The following is a 16,467-nucleotide window of genomic DNA, read 5'->3' as shown; positions in this document are numbered from 1 at the left end:
ATACTAAAGGGAGTACACTGGTTAGAAAATCAGTAACATTGGGTAACAACCTAAGACTAGAACACGGGACAGAACAAACAGATATCAACCCAGATAGGGAAGTCACAAATAAATCAAAGCTAAAACACTGAAAATAGGGAAACAGAGACATGAATATATAAATAAATAATGATGACAACATTAGAACCAAAAAGAGGGACTAAATAATGTATTCATAGATCTTTCATACCGAGAAGTCAAGGTGATATAAAGAAGTAAAAGATTAGTCTAAACTTAGAAAAATAGGGGTAAATATTAAGGTAACCACAAAGGAAAATAACAATTCTATACATCAAAAAAAAAAAAATTTTTTTTTTTATATGTCAAAATAAAAACCAAGAAAACCATAAAGACTTGGCAAATACAAAATCACCAACAATGAAAAGGATGAAAAGAAAACACATAAAGAAAAGCAACTCAGCACAGAAAATTAACTGGAACAAACTGTCAACACACACACACACACACACACACACACACACAAAATACATCAAAATGACAGCACTAAACTCATTAAAAAAACTAAGAGTGGTTTTCAGTACCTATCAATAATTATGCTGAATGTAAATGGACTAAAAATACCAGTAAAGAGACAGAGAGTGGCAGAAAGGATTAAAAAAACATAATCCGTCTATATGCTGCCTCTAAGAGACACACTTTAGACTTAAATAAAGACACAAACAAACTAAAACTCCAAGGATTAAAAAAATATATATCAAGCAAACATACCAATTAAAAAAGAGCAGAAGTGGCAATATTAAAAAAAAATTAATCTCTGATAAAATTGACTTTAAAGTAAAATCCATTACAAAGGATAAGGAAGGACACCATGTAATGATTAAAGGGTCAATACACCAGGAGGACATAACCATAATAAATATTTACGCACCCAATGAGAGGGCTCCAAAATACATAAAACAAACTCTAACAGCACAGAAAACATAAACAGCATCACAAGAATAGTAGGAGACATCACTTTCGGTGAAGGGCAGAACATCCAGAAAGAACTTCAATAAAGACACAGAAGATCTAAATGCCACAGTCCAACAACTTGAACTCAGAGACATATACAGAACACTCCACCCAATAGCAGCCAAGTATACTTTTTTTTTCCAACGCACATGGAACGTTCTCCAGAATAGACCACATATTAGACCATAAAGAATACAGAGCATTGAAATATTACAAAGCATCTTTTCTGACCATAAAGCCATAAAAGCAGAAATCAATAACAGAAAAAGCAAGGAAAAAAAAATCAAACATATGGAAACTGAACAACACCATGCTCAGAAACTACTGGGTTACAGAAGAAATTGAGAACGGAATAAAGAAATTCATAGAATCAAATGGGAATGAAAACACATCCTACCATAACTCCTGGAACTCAGCAAAAGCAGCGCTCACAGATCAATTTATAGCAAGAAATGCACACATCCAAAAAGAATGGGCCAAAGTCAAAACATTAACTTTACAACTAAAACAAATAGAAAGAGAGCAGCAAAAGAAGCCCTTGAGCTCCAGAAGAAAGCATGTATAAAAATGAGAGCAGAATCAAATGAAATAGAAAAATTACAAAAAGAGTTAACAAGCCCAAAACCTGGTTCTTTGAAAAGATCAACAAAATTGATAAACTATTGGCCAAACTGACAAAAGAAAAACAGGAGAGGAAACAAACAACCCAAATAAAAAATGAGATGGGCGATATCACAACAGACCCAAATTAAAAGAATCATAACAGAATACTATGAAGAACTGTACTCTAACAAATTTGAAAACCTAGAGGAAATGCACATGTTCTGGAAACACACTATCTACCTAAACTAACACAAACGGAGGTAGAACAACTAAATAAACCTATAACAAAAGAAGAGATTGAAAGGTAATTAAAAACTCCCAACAAAAACAAGCCCTGGCCCTGACACCTTCACTGGAGAATTCTACCAAATTTTCAGAGAAGAGTTAACACCACTACTACTAACGGTATTTCAGGGCACAGAAAAAGATGGAATACTCCCAAACTCATCCTATGAAGCCAGCATAACCTTGATACCAAAGCCAATAAAGACACCACAAAAAAAAAAAAAAAAGAAAGAAAATTACAGGCCAATATCCCTCATGAACATAGATGCAAAAATTCTCAGCAAAATTCTAGCCAAAAGACTTCAACAACATATCAAAAAAGTAATTCACCATGACCAAGTGGGATTCATACCAGGTATGCAGGGATGATTCAATATTAGAAAAGCAATCAATGTAATCCATCACATAAATAAAAGACAAGAACCACATGATCTTATCAACTGATATAGAAAAGGCTTTTGACAAAGTCCAACACCCATTCATGATTAAAAAAAACTTTCCAAAACATAGAAGGGAAATTCCTCAACATAATAAAGGGCATTTATACAAAGCCAACAGCCAACATTATCCTAAATGGAGAGAGTCTGAAAGCACTCCCCTTGAGAACAGGAACCAGACAAGAATGACCTTTATCACCGTTCTTATTCAACATTGTGCTGGAGGTCCTAGCCAGAGCAAATAGGCAAGAAAAAGAACTAAAGGGCATCCAAATTGGTAAGAAGAAGTAAAAGTATCCCTATTTGCAGATGATATGATCTTATACACAGAAAACCCCAAAGAATCCACAAGAAAACTACTGGAACTAATAGAAGATTTCAGCAAAGTATCAGGATACAAGATAAACATACAAAAATCAGTTAGATTCCTCTACACTGACAAAGAGGAAATCACCAAATTAATACCATATATAATAGCCTCCAAGAAGATAAAATACTTAGGAATAAATCTAACCAGAGACGTAAAACACCTATACAAAGAAAACTACGAGACGCTACTGCAAGGAACCGAAAGAGACCTACATAAGTGGAAAAACACACCTTGTTCATGGATAGGAAGACTCAACATTGTAAAAATGTCAGTTCTACCCAAAGCAATCTATAGATCCAATGCAATCCTGATGCAAATTTCAAAGCATTTTTTAATAAAATGGAGAAACAAATCATGAACTTCATATGGAAAGGTAAGAGGCCGTGGATAAGTAAAGCATCACTGAAGAAGAGGAACAAAGTGGGAGGTCTCACACTACCTGATTTTAGAACCTATTATTCCGCCATGGCAGTCAAAACAGCCTGGTACTGATACAACAACAGACAGACACAGTAATGGAACAGAATTGAGAACCCAGACATAAATTCATTTACCTATGAGCAGCTGATATTTGACAAAGGCCCAAAGTCTGTTAAATGGGGAAAAGACAGTCTCTTTCACAAATAGTGCTGGCATAAACGCAATAGAGGAAAGTCAGCACAACTGGACTAGACCAAAAGCTAAGGATTTTCCAGAATACAATCAATCACTTCGAGGGACAGAGTAGCAGGGGCAGGAGTCTGGGGACCATGGTTTCAGGGGACATCTAGGTCAACTGGCATAACAAATTTTATTAATAAAATGTTCTGCATCCCACTTTGGTGAGTGTCATGGCGCTCTTAAAAGCTAGTGAGCCGCCATCTAAGATGTATGAATTGGTCCCAACCCACCTGGAGCAAAGAAAGAAGGAAGAACACCAAAGACACAAGGAAAATATGAGCCCAAGAGACAAAAAGGGCCACATAAACCAGAGACTACATCGGCCTGAGACCAGAAGAACTAGGTGGTGCTCCGCTACCACCCATGACCGCCCTGACAGGGAACACAACAGAGAGTCCCTGATGGAGCAGGAGAAAAGTGGGGTACAGAACTCCAATTCTAGTAAAAAGACCAGACTTAATGGTCTGACTGAGACTTGGAGGAACCCTGAAGACATGGCCCCCAGGCTGTTAACTCAGAACTAAAACCATGTCCAAAGCCCACTCTTCAGACAAAGATTAGACTGGACTGTAAGACATAAAATTATACTCATGAAGAGTGTGCTTCTTAGTCCAAGTACGTATATGAGACTAAATGCACAGCTCTTATCCGGAGGTGGGATGAGAAGGAAGAAAGAGATAGGAGCTGGTTGAATGGACACGAGAAATCCAGGGTGGAAAGGAGGGTTGTGCTGCGATATTACAGAGAGACCAACTAGGGTCACACAATAATGCATGTATAAATTTTTGTATGAGAAACTAACTTCAGCTGTAAACTTTCACTTAAAGCACAATAAAAATAAAATAAAAATTACAAAATACATTCCTACCCTAGCCTTTCATTGTCTATTTAGTGTTTATATTTTATCACTTTAAGTAAAATGGAGAACTCTTACAACTATATAGGTCCCTTTATCCTCCCCCCACTGTATTATAGTTATGTATTATATCTACATACATTGAAAACTCTATGAGAAGTGTTCTAATTTTACTTTCAGTCATAAATGTTTGTTAAAAATTGAGAGGAAAAAGGTAACCTATCATATTCACTCACGTATTTACAATTTTTGTTGCCATTTCTTCATTCCCGAAGTTCCAACTTTCCCTCTGGTACTTTCTTGAGGGTTTCTTTTACAGTAGTTCCTCTGACAATAAATTCTCTAATTTTCCCTGCACCTGAGGATGCACTGATTTCACAGTCATCCCTGAAGGATATGTCAGGATTTGCTACTGTCAGTTTCTTTGATATGAGCCATTTTAACGGGAGCCCTGGTAGTGAAGTGGTTAATTAAGCACTTGGCTGCTAAACAAAAGGTCAGCGGTTCAAACCCACCAGCTGCTATGTGGGAGAAAAGACCTTGCAATCAGCTGTAGTAAAGATTACAGCCTGGGAAGTTTTATATAGTTAGTTCCATGATCTATTTTAAGTTAATTTCTTCTAAGGTGTGAAGTATATGTTGAGATTAATATGGGACATCCAATTCTTCCAACAATTTTTTTCTAAAGGCTTTCCTTTCTCTATTGATCTGCCTTTGTACCTTTGTCAAAGTTGGTTTACTTTTAGGATTAAAATTCTGTACCATGATCTTTGCCTATTCTTTCACCAATACCACACTTTCTTGATTACTGTAGCTTTATAGTAAGATTTGAAATCAGGTAACGTGAGTCCTACAACTGCCTTCTTTTTCAGAATTGCTTTGATTTTTCTCATTCCTTTGCTTTTTCATATAAATTTTAGAACCAGCTTGTTGACATCTGAAAAAAAATAGATTCCTTGAATTTTGATCTTTTGATTCAGATTGCCTTGAATCTATCAATCAAACTATACACATTTTAAGATCAACTCTTACAATTCATGAACATAGCATACCTCTCCATTAATCTAGATCTTCTTTGGTTTCTTTCATCATAGTTTTGTAATTTTTAAGCACACAGATGCTGCACAATTTTTTTTTTTCAGATTTATGCGTAAGTACTTGACTTTTTGGGTGCTACTAATGTTATTGTTATGTTAATTTCACACTTCAACTTTTCACTATTAGTATTTGAGGATACAATTTACTTTTATATATATGTCTTGTATCCTGGGACCTTGTAAAACTCATTTATTGGTTCTAGGAGCTTTTTTGTAGGTTCTTTTGGAATTTCTACATAAACAATCATGTTGCATGTGAATAGAGACAACTTGCTTTCTTCCTTTCAAATATGTATACTTTTTCTATCTTTAATGCACTGTCTGAAACTTCCGTTGTAATACTTAATAGGAGTGATGAGGGAAGGCATTGTTGGGGAAGATTCGAGTCTTAGGGGAGAAGCATTCATTCTCTCACCATTAAGAATGTTAGCTGTAGGTTTTTTGACATTCTCCTTTATTAGCTTAAGGAAGTTCCTTTCTATTTATAACTTGCCGAGAGTTTTGTGAATGGAATTTTGTTGAACGCTTCTGCTGTATCAGGTGAAGTCATTATGTAGTCTTCTTTTCTCTTTAGACTGTCAATATGGTAAATTACATTGATTGATTTATGAATGTTGAACCAGTGTTTTACTCCCAAGATGGAGCCCACTTGATCATGATATATTTTCTTTTTTATAGATTTGAGATGCTAATATTTTGTTGATATATTTAATTTTCTAGGTTAATGAATTAATATTATGAAAGACAAAGGTGGACATTATCTCATGTATTAGATTTCTATCGCTGCTGTAACAAATCAACACAAATTAGCAGCTTAAAACAACATGTATGTCAAATAGTTTGGTAGGTCAGCTGTCTGATATTGGTCTCACCAAGCTAAAAGCAAGGTGTTAGCAGGCCTGCTCTTAACAAAGAGCTTCAAAATACATGAGGCAAAACCTGAAAGCTGTAAAAGGAGAAATACGTAAGTCAACAATACTGACAGACTTCAACATTCCTTTCTCAGTAACTGATAAAATAAATGGGCAGAAAAATCCATATGGATATATATGATTTGGACAACATTATTAACCAACTTCACCTAATTGAAATTTACAGGACACTCCACACAACAACTGCAGAATACACACGTTCTTCTTAAGTGCACATGGAACATTCATCAAAACAAGTCATATTCTGGTTTATAAAACAAATCTTAGTAAACATAAAAGAACAGAAATCATATAAAGCATGCAGTCAGAATTAAACTAGAAATCAATAATACGAAGATACTTGTAAAATCCTCAAATATTCAGAACTTTAAAAACATACTTCTGAATAACCCATGGATCAAGGAAGAAGAGTCAAGAGAAATTTTAAAACATTTTGAAGTAAATACAAATTAAAATGTAACATTTTCAAATCTGCAAGATACAGTTAAAGCAGTGCTTATGGGTAAATGTATAGTATTAAATGCTTATATCAAGAACGATCTAACATCAGTAACCGAAGCTTCCACCTTAATTAGAAAAAAGAAAATCAAATCAACCCAAAGTAATCAGAAGAAAAAAACCAATAAAGATTTCAGCAGAAATCAATGAAATTAAACACAGAAAAACAATAGAGATAACCAATGAAACCAAACATTATTTCTTCGATAAGATCAATACAATTGCAAAATCTCTAGCCAGGCTGTACCAAAAGGAGAGAAAAAACAACAAATTAACCAATATCAGGAATGAAAGAGGGAATATCACTACTGATGCTACAGTAATTTATAGGAAATTAAGGAAATGTTAAGAACAACCCTGCTCATAAATTTGATATCTTAGATGACATAGACCAATTCCTAGAAACACACAAACTATTAACAATGACTCAAGAACAAAGAGATAATCTGAAATGCCCTATGTCTAGTCAAGAAACTGAATTTATAATTAAAAACCTTCAACAAAGAAAACTCCAGGCCCAGGTATGTTCACTGTTGAACTCTACCAAACATACAAAGAATAAATTCTATGCAGTATCTTCCAGAAAATAGATGAGGTCAGAGGAATTCCCAACTCATTTTATGAGGCCATTACCCTAATACCAAAACAAGGTAACAACACTGTCAGAAAAAGAAAAAAAACTGCAGACCAATATGCCTCATGAATATGCCCATCCAACAAAAAGCCACCAGCCTAACCTTCACAAACAAAATCAGTTTCTCCACCAACAAAAATTACCCAGTTCTATAAATGTTTTAAATCACATGCCAACATCACTTCAACCACCTTCTGACCATATTGTTATGCAAGCAAAGAAAGCTCCACAATCCAACCTAAAAATAAAGACCCAAATACTCATATGTGATCTTCAACTTTCAGGATATTGCTCAGTAGCCATAGTAAGAGTATAACGCAACATTACAAGCATACAACCTAAATATACTAAAGTAGTAACCTGAAAATTTTCACCAAAATTTAGTACAATAATATAAACAACTCTACCACCTCCAAATAACCCAAGACATTCACAGACAGAAGATGCTCTGGGAGGAAAATCTTGAAAACTAGTAATTAAAATACCTAAATATATCATAGCTGTCACGTGGAATTTAACCATGACCAGTCACATGAAAACCAATGTTGTCTTTCAACTATAAGGACCATCAAGTAACCAACATATGAAAACTCATCTATTAATTAAAATTATCAACCACTCATTCATCAACCTCCCTGCTCGATCAAACATCTCAGCCAGATGAAACTTTGGCTCAATTTTAGGAGCATGTTTAATTCAACAAATCCTAATAAGACTTTTCCAAGCCATAAATTATATGTCAGATACAATAACGGCCTTCTCATCTGGAATATGCATTAGCCAAGATGTTCGCTATGGCTGACTAATCCAAAATACACATGCTAATGGAGCATCTCTAGTTTTTATGTATCTATTTATTCATCTATGATGGTAATTATATTACAGATCCTACATATACAGAGAAACCTGGAATATCAGAGTAATCCTATTGTTTTAACTTACAGAAGCAGCATTTATAGGCCATGTACTTCAAGAGGACAAATATTTGGAGAAGCTACAGTAATCACAAATCTACCTTCAGCTATCTCTTGTATTTACACTAGCTAACAGAATGAGTCAGAAAATGTGTGTGTAAGGGCTGCATCCTTTCACCATATTTATTCAATCTTTATGCTGAACAAATAGTCCAAGACGCTGGACTACACAAAGAACACGGCATCAGGACTGGTGGAAGACTCATTAACAACCTGCGATAGGCAGGTGACACAACCTTGCTTGCAGAAAGCAAAGAGGATCTGAAGCATGTACTGATGAAGATCAAAGACTACAACATACAGTATGGATTACACCTCAACATAACAAAAACAAAAATCTTCACGACTGGACCAATAAGCAAGATCACAATAAATGGAGAAAATATTCAAGTTGTCAAGGATTTCATTTTACTTCGATCTACAATCATTGCCTGTAGAAGCAACAGTCAAGAAATCAAACGACATGTCTCATTGGGCAAATATGCTGCAAAAGGCCTAACTAGATAGTAGCTAAGTGGTAACTTTGGTGAGGTGTAAGATAGACAGTATATGATACTGGGAAAGTTAGCACATCTAGACCAGGGCAAAGTCATAGAAACTTCAGACAATCCAAACGCCCTCAGAGACCGAGCTACTGGGCTGAGGCCTGGGAACCATGGTCTTGGGGAACATCTAGCTCGACTGGCATAACATAAAAAAAAAAAATCATAGTTTATAAAAAATAAAGTTCTACGTCCGACTCCGGTGAGTATCAACTGGGGTTTTAAAAGCCTGTTAGTTGGCCCATCGTGTCTGGAGCAAAGGAGAATGAAGAACACCAAAGATACAAGGGAATGATTAGTAAAGGACTAATGGACTATAACTACCACACCTCCACCAGACTGAGCCTAGAACAACTAGATGGTGCCCGGTTACCACCACCCACTGCTCTGTCAGGGATCAAAATAGAGGGTCCCAGACAGAGGTGGAGAAAAATGTAGAACAAAATTCTCACTCACAAAAAAAGACCAGAGTTAGTGTTCTGACAGAAACTTGAGAAACCCCAAGAGTATTGTCCCTGGACACTCTTTAACTCAGTACTGAAGTCACTCCTGAGGTTCACCCTTTGCCCAAAGATTAGACAGGCCCATAAAACAAACAATAATACACATAGCTCAACCATATATATAAGACTAAATGGGCACACCAGTCTAAGGGCAAGGACAAGAAGGCAGGAGGGACAGGAAAGTTGGGACGAATGGAAATGGGGAACCCAAGATCAAGAAAAGGAGAGTGTTGATACATCACCGTATTGGCAGCCAATGTCACAAAACAATGTGTGTATTAAATGTTTAATGAGAAATTAATTTGCTGCAAAAGACCTCTTGAAAGTGTTCAAAAGCAAAGATGTCACTCTGAAAACTAAGGTGCACCTAACCTAACCCATGGTATTTTTGGTTTCCTCATATACATGTGAAAGCCAGACAACAAATAAGGAAGACCAAAGAGGAATTGATACCTTTGAATTACGGTGTTGGTTAAGAATATTGAATATATCATGGACTGCCAGAAAAATGAAGACATCTGTTTTGGAAGAAGTATAGTCAGAATTCTTCTTAGAAGTGAGGATGGGAGACTGAGGCTTCATCTCACATATTTTGGACATGTTATCAGGAGGGACCAGTCTTTGGAGAAGGACATCATGGTAAGTACAGGGTCAGAGAAAAAGAGGAAGACCTTCAATGAGGTGGACTGACACAGTGGCTGCAACAGTGGGCTCAAACATAGCAACGATTGTGAGGATGACACAGAATCAGGCAGTGTTTCATTCTGTTGTACACAGGGTCTCTGTGAGTCGGAAGCAACTCAAAGGCACCTAACAACAACAGAATGAATCTTAAGTGGAGTCTCAGTAGATAAATCTATCCCTATGTAATTCCTCACTTTTCACTATTTTTACATTAAACAGGATCTAATAACCCATCACATCCAATATAAATAAAATTCCATTCCACCCTTAGTGCACAATAAAAAATACCTTAAAATTCACTTTCTTAATTGCACTGTTACCTGATAAGAAAGCTAGTGCCACAGTTGACCCCTCCCCTCAATTATGCTACTGTATCTATTGACGCATATGCCAGAAATATGAATATCCACTGTCTATCTTGTTCATAAGAGCCCTGGTGCACAGTGTTTAAGCGCTTAGCTGCTAACTGAAGGGTCAGCTGCTTGAAGCCACCAGCTGCTCCGTGGGAGAAAAATGTGGCAGTCTGCTTCTGTAAAGATTATAGCCTTGGAAACCCTATGGGGCAGTTCTGCTCTGTCCTATAGGGTTGCTATGAGTCGGAATTGACTTCACAGCAATGTGTTTATCCTGTTCAGATGCTTACTTTCAAAATCAAATTCTCAAATGAGTACATCTGATTGGCAGAACCTAGGTCACAGGGATTCACCCTCGCCACAAGACAAGCTGGGAAAATGTGTTCTGTTTTCCTTAAGAAAGCAGGTTTGAGCTTTATCAAATGCATATACGACCTTTTATTTTCCCCACTTAAAAATCTTCAAGAATAATTCTAAACTAACTTGTTATTTAAGAATTCCTAAAATCACCTTTCAAAATGTTTTCCCAGACTCTTGCCATCTTTCTTCTGTCTCCTCTCCGCCTCTCCCTTTCCGCCTGCTCTCCCTCTCCCTCATATACACACACCACATCCCTCTTGCTCGAGTATGCTGTGATCTCTGAAACACACTACCATCAATACTCATGGTTTCCCGTAGAGTAATCATCTTCCCGCAGAAGAGATGACATCTTTGCACAAAGTAGTCTCCAACCCTCTCAAGTAGAACTATTCATTTATGCCTCAAAATTACTTATCACACAGCCCTTGCTTTAAATTTTATCACACCCATTATTGGTGTATACACCTCCTTATTCTAGAATTTCCCATCACCACTCACCATACTAAAGTTAGAAGCTGTTCTTGTGTGTTCCCAAAGCAACCTGAAATACTCCTTTAGCACTTATCACAATGTATTGTAATTGTCTGTTTCTTATACTACCCTGTGACCTTTATTAACGCTGGATATATGCACACTAGTACCCAGTAGGTATGCAATAAATATATGTTGAATGGCAAGAAGAAGGAATCAAGAATAGTTATGTTTCTAGTCCTCCTCATATATAAAACTGTGAGCTACTCAAAATGCCTGGTAAAATGCTATGTACAATAGTCTCCCCTTATCCAAAGTTTCACTTTCCACAGTTTGTTGCCTGCAGTCAAACGTAGTTCAAAAATGTTAAATGAGCAGTGTAATGAAATCTTGAGCCATTGCACTCCATCCTGCCTGGAACACGAATCATCCCTTTGTCCAGGGTATCCACTGTCTGCCCACTGGTCACTTAGTAGACAACTCGGTTATCAGATCGACTATTGTGGTACTGCAGTGCTTGCATTCAAGAACTCTTATTTTACTGAATAATGATTAAGAAGTGATGCTGGCAATTTGGATATGCCAAAGAGAAACCATAAAGTGCTTCCTTTTAAGGGTGCTGGTACATATATGTCCCTGTTACATTTTCCACTCCTGGAGGTTTTTTGGCAGACATTTGAGCCACTTTAGTGCGTAGGGCTATACTGGTGCAACAGCCTGAAAAGTGCTGAGACCTATTTGGATAAGGCAATGCTTCTTGGAGGAGTGATTATGTGAAATTTTTGTGTCTTTTGGTTTCTGTACAGTGAGATAAGGTATAAGGCTTGCAAAGACGTTTATTATTTCCGTTGCGTTATTGGGAAGGTATGGTTATCAGTACTCAGAAATATTCAAGTACTGAGTTATTTTCAGGGTGAAAATAGTTTGTGATGTACTTGCTGGGCTATGGGACCGATATGGCCCACTTGTATTAGTCACCTCCCTTAGGACATCTTTTATAAAGTCCTCACCTCACTGATGGAGAGCATCTCCCAGTTAAGACAACCAGAAGGTGATGCAGAGAAGGTAGCACTCAGAAGAAACATACTCAAAGAACAATTCCGTGCGGAAACTGCAAAGTGCCTTTATGTGTCACCCCGTATCTTCTAATGTTTCATTCAAAATTAAACTGATAACAATTATGTGCAGCAAGTGCAATGTTTACTTAGTATTTTGTGTATAATTTTGGAAAGCTGAGTATGATAAGTATGAGTATGGCTCAAGTGTAAGCAGGAAGTGTGATGCACTTCCTGGGCCATGGTATAAACATGGCCCGCTTGATGTTAGCACCTCCTTTTTTGAAATAATAAATAACTGTCAACAATGATTCAGCATCCCTGCCATTAATGAAAATATATGGCATCACCAAAAAGTTTCCCCCAAAATTCATCCTTTAAAGGCTTAAGTGAAAAGGTGAAAGTTCTCAACATTATTACAAGAAGAGGGATGAGTACGGTGCCATATTTTGAGAGAGAGAGAGAGAAACCACATTCACATAACTTTTATTACACTGTTTTGCTATAATTGTTGTATTTCATTAGTTGGTGTTGTTAATCTCTTACTGTGCTTAATTTTAAATTAAACTTTATCATAGGCATGGATGTTCAGGAAAAAACATACTATATATAAGGTTCAGTACTATCCATGGTTTCAGGCATCCACTGGAAGCCTTGGAACGTATCCCCTGCAGATAAGGGGGGACTACTGTACATGATAAGCTAGGACTACTGTACCTGGGGGGCATCCTGTAGAACTTTAGGAAATGCTTGAACGAAAAGGAACTATACGACAAGTTTACACGTATGTCTTTGGACTTTCCAGGAAATGTAGAGAGCAGCAATTCAACTGAATGAATTACTAGAAAGCCCCTCTGCCAGTGCTAGAACCCTGCTACCAAACTGGGATAAAACTGTGTGTATACTTGCCTATCTTTACCAATGGTCTTATCTCAAAGAGCAGCGCAAGCAGAGAGATTCAAAGCAGGTTTGTTGAGCTGAGGACTCTGTCTTAATCTTTCTATTACCTTCAAAAACCATCTGCCTGCATTCAGAGTCGATATGAAATCCCACTTGTAGAATTCACTTCTTTTGAGGGAAGCACTGGGTATCACCTCCCCGATATCAGTTGTTCGCTTGAAGTCATGGTCGTGCAGGAGGAAAGGCACACTATCGTAACTGCAGACAGAGGGAAAAAAGAGAGGTAAGTGTAAAAAAAAAGTGTAGGTAAGTTGAATACAGCTATCTTGGTAGAGAAAAAAAAAAACCAAACCCACTGCCATCAAGTGGATTCTGACTCATAGCAACCCCACATGACAGAGCAGAACTCCCCCTGTATGATTTCCAAGGAGCGCCTCAGGGATTTAAACTGAGAACCTTTTGGTTAGCAGCCATGCCTCTTAACCACTATGCCATCGGGGTTTCCTCTTGGTAGAGAGATCTCCAAAAGCCTACCAACGTCACAAGTCTTATTAGGGTTCCTTCCTCCCTCACAAACCTCAGTAAAGCACTAAATAAGAGTCATTTATACTTTAATGTCAATATTTTCCTGCCCTAGGTATCAATATTTTTTCATGATGTATAAAAATCATATTAGTGATGGTGAAAGAGCAGATTCTCTATTCAGGGTATTTCCAGTGCCAGGAAAGCAGCAGGTATAGTAGTGACCTGAGAGTAGGGTGAGTGAAAGTGTGAGTCCTGAGGTCCCCAGGACCATAGTAAGCAGGTGTCCACATAATCTTTGTGTCTTTCTGACTCTTTCCCTGTCTAGCACCTGCCCTAGGTCTAGAACTCTCACATCATATGGTATCACTAGACAAGTTTCTGGTCCTGCTATTTGCTATTTGCCTTGGGGAATCTCTGTTTCTATTAAAAAAAAAAAAAAATCTCTCTTGCCTTCTCAATAGAGTATCTATGAAGAGAACTTGTACAATGGCCACGACAGAGTAACAGGTTTGGTAGTTACCCTCTAGCCATGAACAACTGGAAAACTAGACAAAATAAAGGAAATAACTCTTTTCAGTCAGTGGACAACAGGGAGCACAGTATTATGTTCTCTGAGAAAAAATAAATATGATAATCCCTACCAATACTCAGACTTTCTTACTGCAAGTGACTGTGGCACACAGAAAACCTAAAATGAGGAGAAAGAAATCAAAGTAAAGAAAGGCCAAGGCAGCTGGAATTTGTGAGCCAGATCCCCACAGAAATTGGAAGGAAAGAGTTCCAGAAATCTTCACAGAAGTCCCTTGAGTCTATGGCCTAATACCAATCTGTATACATGTAGGGTAAAACTCTATAAAGCTTGGCAAGAACAACTTGGCAAGAAAAGAAAAAGTACCAGAAAGATCTAAACCAAACAGTTTTCAGAGCCAACACGGGTGTTAATCATTCAAGTTCCTTCTAGGAAGAGTAAAAAGAAGAGTGGAGACACCTTAATGTTTGTATGGGATATTCATTAGACACTCCAGAGGACCACACCTTAGAAATGGGGCTAATTGACATCTAGAATAATTTAGATTTAGAGTCATCATAAAAGAGCTTGAAAACAAACATCTAAGAAGTCAAATGTTTCTGCCTCCTAGAAAAAAGTCCAACATCCTTTAAAGGAATACAACAAAATAGCACCCAGCAATGTAAAATCAAAATGTCCAGTATGTAACCAAAACTTAGACACGCAAAGCAGCAAAAAAAATAAAAGGTGACTGACCCATAATAGCAGAAACTACTCAACAGAGAAAACTCAAAAATGAAAGAGATGATAGTAGACAAGGATATTAAATAATATAAAAAAATATATAAATAATAAATGTAAAGCAAATAACCATACGAGGAAATAAATGGAAAATACATTTTTAAAAATAGGAATCATAGAGGTGAAAAATATAGCAACAAAAAAATTTTTTCACTGGATGAAATTACCAACAGATAATGCAAAGACTGGTGAATCTGAAGATGCTGCAATACAATCTCTCCAAGCTGTAGCATACAGAGAAAAAAGACTGAAACAAAAAGAACAGCATATCGATGTGGCCTGTGAGACAAATCAAGCAGAAATACATATGCGTAACTGGAATCCTAAAATGAGAGGTGAAGCACAAAAAATATTTGAAGAAATAAAAGTTAAAATTTTTCAAAATTTGATGACCATTATGCATCAACAGATCCAAAAATCTCAACAAATTCTAAACAGAATAAATACAAGTGTACAAACACAGACACACAAACACACCATATTAAGGATTACCATAATCAAATTGGTAAGGAATCAGCGACAAAAGAAAATCTTAAAAGAAGGCAGAGAAAAAACAGGCATGTGTCTACACTGGTATAAAGATTATCATTATCACAGTGGAATTTAAAGATAATCATTATCGCAGCTTAAAAAAAAACAAACCCGTTGCCATCAAGTCAATTCCGATTCATAGTGACCCTATAGGACAGAGTAGAACTGCCCCATAGAGTTTTCAAGGAGCACCTGGTGGATCTGAACTGTCGAACTTTTGGTTAACAGCAGTAGCACTTAACCACAACGTCACCAGGGTTTCCTGTTACAGATTACTCATTAGAAAATATGTAAGTCAAAAAAACAATAAAACAACATATTCGAATGCTGAAAGAAAAAGCTGATAACTTAGAATTCTACATTCAGTAAAAATATTCTTCAAAAATGAAAGTAAAATGAAAATATTTCAGACAAACAAAAGGCACTAATATCCATTTCTAGCAGACCTGCTCTGTAAGAAATATTTAAAGGATTGCTTAGGCAAAGTGAAAATTATATCAATTGAAAACAGATCTACACAAAAGAATGAAGACTGCAGGATATGATAAATACGTAGATAAATATTAAAAAAAAAACTTTTCCCATTTTTTAATCTCTTAAAAAGATAATTGTTTGAAGAAAAATTAGTAACAATGTGTATGAGGCTCAATACAGCAACAGGCTGAAGAACTGACACCAGTCCTGATTAAACTCTTCCAAAAGATAGATAAGGCAGGAATACACCCTAATTCACTCTACGAAGCAAATATAAGCCTGATACCAAAATCAGATAAACACACTACAAGAAAACTGGAGGCTAATATCCCTTATGAATATAGATGCAAAAATCCTCAACGATATACTAACGAGCAGAATTCAATAGCATATTAAAAGATTC

General features: G+C 36.6%; 2 protein-coding genes across 3 annotated transcripts in view; both read right to left on the bottom strand.

Moving 5' to 3' along the window:
- PAK1 (p21 (RAC1) activated kinase 1) overlaps positions 1 to 16,467 on the bottom strand; it is a 361,730-nt gene that overhangs the window by 89,595 nt on the left and 255,668 nt on the right. The window lies entirely within an intron of this gene.
- Positions 1 to 16,467, bottom strand: part of LOC126078847 (glycerophosphodiester phosphodiesterase domain-containing protein 4-like) — an 80,341-nt gene that overhangs the window by 49,695 nt on the left and 14,179 nt on the right. The window contains exon 9 of the mRNA XM_049889664.1: positions 13,333 to 13,483. Coding sequence (XP_049745621.1) covers positions 13,333 to 13,483 — 151 coding nt within the window. The remainder of the gene's footprint in view (positions 1 to 13,332; positions 13,484 to 16,467) is intronic.

This window comes from Elephas maximus, chromosome 7 (assembly GCF_024166365.1).
Source record: "Elephas maximus indicus isolate mEleMax1 chromosome 7, mEleMax1 primary haplotype, whole genome shotgun sequence".
In the NCBI taxonomy this organism is placed as follows: Eukaryota; Metazoa; Chordata; class Mammalia; order Proboscidea; family Elephantidae; genus Elephas; species Elephas maximus.
The sequence above is the reverse complement of the archived record's forward strand: the minus strand, read 5'-3'. Positions and strand labels throughout refer to the sequence as shown.